Below are 5,702 nucleotides of genomic sequence, written 5' to 3' on the forward strand. Positions count from 1 at the left end.
TTTTTTTTATGAGGTATGAAAAAGAAAAGAAAAAACTTAAAGGGAAAGAACTAGAATAACAAATATTACAATAAATGTCAAGTAGTAATGATTTAAGTAGTGTTCTTGATAAAAACCAATCAACAATATTTAACGAGATAAAAGGATTAAAATTCTCACCATTGACATATGAAAGATATAATGAACTTTTAGAAAAATACACTATTTCTAATTATCCATCAAGTCATTTATTAATATTAAAGGAACAAACACGAACACTGAATGATAAGAATTTATCAAAAGTAATTTCATCATTAAAAAATTATCATGAAAATATATCTCCTTCAATGAAAAAATCACTTGAACCTGTTTTTGTTGAAACACTTCAAAGTGTTGAACGATTTTGTCAAAGACAATGTTCATTATTAGATAAACTAACAGATTTAGTACATCTTTTGTTAAGTGAAGTACCAGATGGAGTATTATCTCCATATCATGCATTATTAGCACATATTCTCTTTGCAAAAAAAGAATATGAACATGGTAAAATATTATATTTTACAAAATATCATAAAGTTCAACAACCAATGAATTCTTTCACTCTTCAATTGTTTTTGTACTATTCAGGATGTATTGCTTTGTATAATCGTGATCTTCAAGAAGCTTATTTCCTTTTTGATCAATGTATTACAACACCATCAAAAGAGATAACTCCACAATGTGTTGCAGCATGGAAAAAAGAGGCATTACTTTGTCTTATAATAAATTACAGTTTATATCCTGTTTCAAAACAATTCAATTACTTTATTGATTTATACAAACCATTATTGGTTTATAAACAAATCCAAGAAAATTTCATCAATGGACCAGAAAAGGTGAAATTCATTATTGAAGCATTTTCATCAGTACTTAAACAAGATGGGAATTTAGGATTAGCTCAACAAGTTGTTGTTTCATATATTTATTCAGGAATTAATAAAGTTTCTAAAGCATTTAACTCAATTAGTGTTGAGGCATTAGCAAGAAGAATTCATTATGATAAAAATCTATTAAGCGTAGGACTGAACAAATTAATAAAAAAAAGGTTAATTAATGCATCTTTTGATGGTGATATTATCGTATTTGAAGAAGTAAAAGTTAAAGACAAAGGACTTGTTGAATTACTTTTCCAATTAAAGGAATGTGAACAAATTTATGAAGAAATGAAACACCATTTAACAATAAGAGAAGAAGAACAAATGAATAAGAAAGAATCAATTAATTAATGGTAATTTCATAAATTTTTAAAGCAGAAATTTCATTTTCATTTCATTAAAACGAAAAAAAAAAAGATTTTTGAGAAATTTCATAAATCACAAAAAAAATAATAAAAGAAAAAGTCAGTTAAAAAGAAAAAAGAAAAAGAGAAAAGTTGAGAAGAAAAGAACTTAGAAAATAACAAACAAAAACATAAAAAATGATTAAAGCATTTATTATCATTAATAATATGGGAAAAATTCGATTAGTTCGTTTTTATAATCATATGAAAGAAGAAGAACAACAAAAAGTTGTTAGAGATTTATATGCACTCTTATGTAAAAGAACGGGAAAGTCATGTAATATTATTTCTGTACCACAATCTATTTGGGGAGAAAAAGGAATTACTGCAGTTAGTAGAACATACGCTACTCTTAGTTTTATTTGTGTATTTGATGATAATGAAAATGAATTATTTATTCATTCATTAATTCAAAATATTGTTGAAGTTCTTGATAAATGTTTTGAGAATGTTTGTGAATTAGATTTAGTTTTCCATTCTGATAGAGTACATTATGTATTAAATGAATTTATTCAAGCTGGATTAATATTAAATAATGACATTGACTCTATTATCCGAGTATTAACAGAACAAGCACAATTAGAAAAGACAGACACACCTGCAATTAAACAAACTGCAATTAACGTTTAATTTACATTTTGTTATAAATTAAAATAAACTACTTTTTGTTTAATTTTTTCTTCTATTTGAAACAATAAAAACAAAATAAAAGAAAACAGTCGAATTATGAAATTGGCATCTTTTATTCTATTGATTTTCGTTTCAAACGAGCAAGAAGAACATCCACTTGTTTAGGGGTTAACCAATTATCTCTACAAAATTGATGATATTCACTTGGATTATCAATAAATTTTTGAGCACAACCATCATTAAGTATTTGTTCACATAAATCTACAACTTGTTGTGCATCTTTTTTATCCATCTTTCTAATTATAAAAATGTCAAATAACTGCCAACTAACTTCTGAAACAAATAATGATGCAACTCCTACTATAGCACACCCAAACATTGGAATTCTATAATCATTTAATGAATCTGAAATTGGTCCAACTATAAGAGGTAAAGAAAAAGCTACCATATTGTATGTTAAAGATTCTTGAAGACCAACATATATAGATGAAATATTTGATGTTAACATTGAAAGACGAGAAGTTGTAATTAAGACATTTTGGAAAGAATATGCACCACATAATCCTAAGAAAACTGCACTTAATAATTGAGCAATCCAATGAGAAACTACTCCACAAATAAAATGATTAATAATTGATACTGTCATAAAGAAATACATTAATCCTCTATTAAAATACATAAATTTAAATTGTGCTACAGTAAGAATTCCTACTGTATACATAAAATAAATTGTACAAAAGAAAACTCCAATAAAAATATCATATCTGTCATCATCACCTTCCATAGTAGGGAAATATCCATCTTTGGTATCAAAAATTCTATTAAAATATTGTGAACCATATGTTAATAAATTTCCATAACAAGTAATACAACATACAAATGATGGAATAAGAAATTGCATAGTTCTCTTTTTAAGTCTTGCACGTTCATTCTTTCCCATTTGCCAAATAATTGGTTCATTCTTTTTCTTTTCTTCTTCTGTTTTTAATTCTTCTTCTGTCATTTCTTCTGGATTTTTAACTTTAGTATATGATAAGTCTTTCCCACAAACTACACTTCCTTCCCAACATGGATAAATAATAAATACAATAACTAATGCAGCTACTGATATAGATAATGCTTGTGATGCACCTAATTTTGTGAATAAAAATGCTCCACACAAATATCCAAGTGATTGTCCAAATGTCCACATTCCACTAAACACACCTAACCAAAATTCTGCATCTCCTGCTGTACTTTCTCTTGAAATTGAAGTTTGAATTGGAATCCAAAATAAAACATATGAAAATGCATACATAACACCCATAATCCATAATATCCATAAATTATCATTAATAAACATTAATAAAATACACGCTGCAATATAAATTAATACACCAATTCTTGCAAGTAACCATCCTGGAAGAAAATTATTAATAAACCCACATACCCATGATAGAAGAAAACAACATCCAAAATTAATTGCATTAATAATTGCTAAATCCCAATTACTTGCATCTTGTTTTGTTGCAACTAAAGGAACGACAAGCCAAAATAAAAATGCTGCATAATTATATAATAATGAACACGCACAATATCTCCAGAAATTACTCAATACATATTTAAACAGAATAAATACCATTAATGTATCTTTTTCTATTTATATTTCTTAAAGATCAAAGGCATGTCATATTTATTAATTATAAACCCTTTATTTTTATTCTTTTTTTAAGTCATTTTATTATTTATGTTATTTATCTTAAATTTAATTTTTTTTTTGTTTAAGAAAAAAAAAAATATAAAAATAATACTTTTTCATGAACAGTGAAGATTCAACATTAAAACAAAGAAAGGAATATTATGATAAATCATTTCCTGTTGAAACATTTTATAAATGGATAACAAGAAATAAAAGATATTCTGATACAAGAGAATTATCATTTACTATGTTTGATGAAAGTTATATTCGATATCAACACTTTAAAAGTAGTGAAGAGTTAAAGAGAAAATTAAAAGAGAAAGTACCAATTAAATTTGATATTGGAGCAGTATTTGATAAATTATTAATTGGAGTAACTAATACACCTTTATTAAGAGAATTTGTTATTGATATTGATATGGATGAATATAATGATGTAAGATATTGTTGTCAAGGAACAAATATTTGTGAAAAATGTTGGACATTATTAGTTGCTGCTGTTCAAGTATTAAATTATATTCTTCATGAACAATTTGGATTTAAACATATTTTAAATGTATTTAGTGGAAGAAGAGGAATTCATATTTGGGTATGTGATGATAGTGCAATGGAAATGACAGACACATTAAGAATGAATGTTGTTCAATATTTAAATCTTTTTGAAGCAAAGAATACAAATTCATTAAATGAATCATATGTAGTAATTCCTGGACGTCATGCATTATTTGATGATTCATATCAAATTTTAGAACCTTTATTCAAAAAATATCTTCATGATGAACAAATTCTTGAAAGTTCTGAAAGACGTTCTCGTTTTATTAGACTTATTCCAACTTCAAAACAATCTCAATGTGAAGAAAAAGAAGATTTATCATGGGATTATGTAAAAAGAATTCTTGTTTGTTATTTCTCTTCTTTATTTCTTTGTTTTTTTGTAATACTTATTTACATAAATTAGAGTGATGATCCTAAGGCATTACAAAGAATTGTTTTTACTTATCTTTATCCTAGACTTGACATTAATGTTTCTATGAAAAGAAATCACTTACTTAAAGCTCCTTTTTGTATTCATCCTGCTACTGGAAATATTTGTGTTCCAATACCATTTAATAAAATAATAGACTTTGATGTTACAAGAGTTCCTACATTAATTTCTGTTCAAGAGGAACAAGAAAATAAAATAGAAATAATACAAAATAATAAAATGGAAGAAGAAGATTCTTGTAATGATAGTTATAATGATATGGACGAAAAACAAAAATATTCATACAAAGAATTTGTACAATTCTTTGATTCATTTGTGAATGATCTAATACAATAAATTTTTTTTTTGATTGTTTGAGTTATTTTTCTTTATTAATATTATTGTTCATGAATAAAGCATTTCTTATTTTTTATTAGTTATTATATTTTACCAATGAAATAACACAATAAAATGTTCTCTGTTATGAAAAGATAAACAAAATGAAGTGAAATTCATAGGCATTTTTGGCTGTATAGAATATGATTTCAAAAAAAGTATTGTTTCCTTTACAATTGATACTTAATAAAGTGATTGTTGAATTAAATAAAAGAGGAAATGATATAATTAAATACAATGTATATAGTTTAAAAATCGATTAATGGTGAATATAAATTTGTTGGGGAAACAACAATTGGTTGGTCAAGAACTTCACAATAATGTTGAACAAGTGCTTCATATCGATTTCTAAACCACATCTCATTTGTCCAAATAGAGATAGGTTTAAGGTCTTTTGTTTTTATTAACGTTCCTCCAAAAGATCTAAAACTTCTGTTTGGATAATCAGGAATAAATCCAGCTAATTGTGTAAACACTTTGTTTTTTATTCGTTCTTTTTTAGTCATGTAGACTTGATATGCACATGCATCAGGAATTTTAGCTTCTGATGCTGTAAGAAAATTGTATAATTTATTTGCAAATTCATCATCTAACTTAACTCCAATTGGTGGAATGAAAATTAAATCAGCCTTACTGTAATCACCTGACTTTTTACCCATATCATGATAGATTTCAGACACACAAATATCCTCTTTGTATTGGTCAAATGGATATTCATTTTCTGTTTCATGGCGGTA

General features: G+C 25.8%; 5 protein-coding genes across 5 annotated transcripts; 3 read left to right on the top strand and 2 right to left on the bottom strand.

Annotated features, from left to right (window-relative positions):
* Nucleotides 1–74: 74 nt before the first annotated feature.
* Nucleotides 75–1,244, top strand: ENU1_062470 (COP9 signalosome complex subunit 3, putative; the record flags this gene model as incomplete). The annotated part of the gene is made up of 1 exon (XM_008858180.1): nt 75–1,244. One exon carries the CDS (start codon nt 75–77, stop codon nt 1,242–1,244), a length of 1,170 nt encoding a protein of 389 aa, XP_008856402.1.
* Nucleotides 1,245–1,435: 191 nt separating this feature from the next.
* ENU1_062480 (clathrin adaptor complex, small chain, putative) lies at nt 1,436–1,927 on the top strand (the record flags this gene model as incomplete). Its single annotated transcript, XM_008858181.1, has 1 exon — nt 1,436–1,927. The coding sequence occupies one exon, from the start codon at nt 1,436–1,438 to the stop codon at nt 1,925–1,927; it is 492 nt and encodes a 163-aa protein (XP_008856403.1).
* Nucleotides 1,928–2,039: 112 nt separating this feature from the next.
* On the bottom strand, nt 2,040–3,548 carry ENU1_062490 (transporter, major facilitator family protein; the record flags this gene model as incomplete). Its single annotated transcript, XM_008858182.1, has 1 exon — nt 2,040–3,548. One exon carries the CDS (start codon nt 3,546–3,548, stop codon nt 2,040–2,042), a length of 1,509 nt encoding a protein of 502 aa, XP_008856404.1.
* A 175-nt stretch (nt 3,549–3,723) lies between these two features.
* ENU1_062500 (DNA primase, eukaryotic-type, small subunit protein) lies at nt 3,724–4,926 on the top strand (the record flags this gene model as incomplete). The annotated part of the gene is made up of 2 exons (XM_008858183.1): nt 3,724–4,488; nt 4,564–4,926. 2 exons carry the CDS (start codon nt 3,724–3,726, stop codon nt 4,924–4,926), a joined length of 1,128 nt encoding a protein of 375 aa, XP_008856405.1.
* Nucleotides 4,927–5,213: 287 nt separating this feature from the next.
* ENU1_062510 (hypothetical protein) lies at nt 5,214–5,624 on the bottom strand (the record flags this gene model as incomplete). The annotated part of the gene is made up of 1 exon (XM_008858184.1): nt 5,214–5,624. The coding sequence occupies one exon, from the start codon at nt 5,622–5,624 to the stop codon at nt 5,214–5,216; it is 411 nt and encodes a 136-aa protein (XP_008856406.1).
* Between the last annotated feature and the right edge of the window lie 78 nt (nt 5,625–5,702).

This window comes from Entamoeba nuttalli (genome assembly GCF_000257125.1).
Source record: "Entamoeba nuttalli P19 unplaced genomic scaffold asmbl_3313, whole genome shotgun sequence".
Taxonomy (NCBI): Eukaryota; Evosea; order Mastigamoebida; family Endamoebidae; genus Entamoeba; species Entamoeba nuttalli.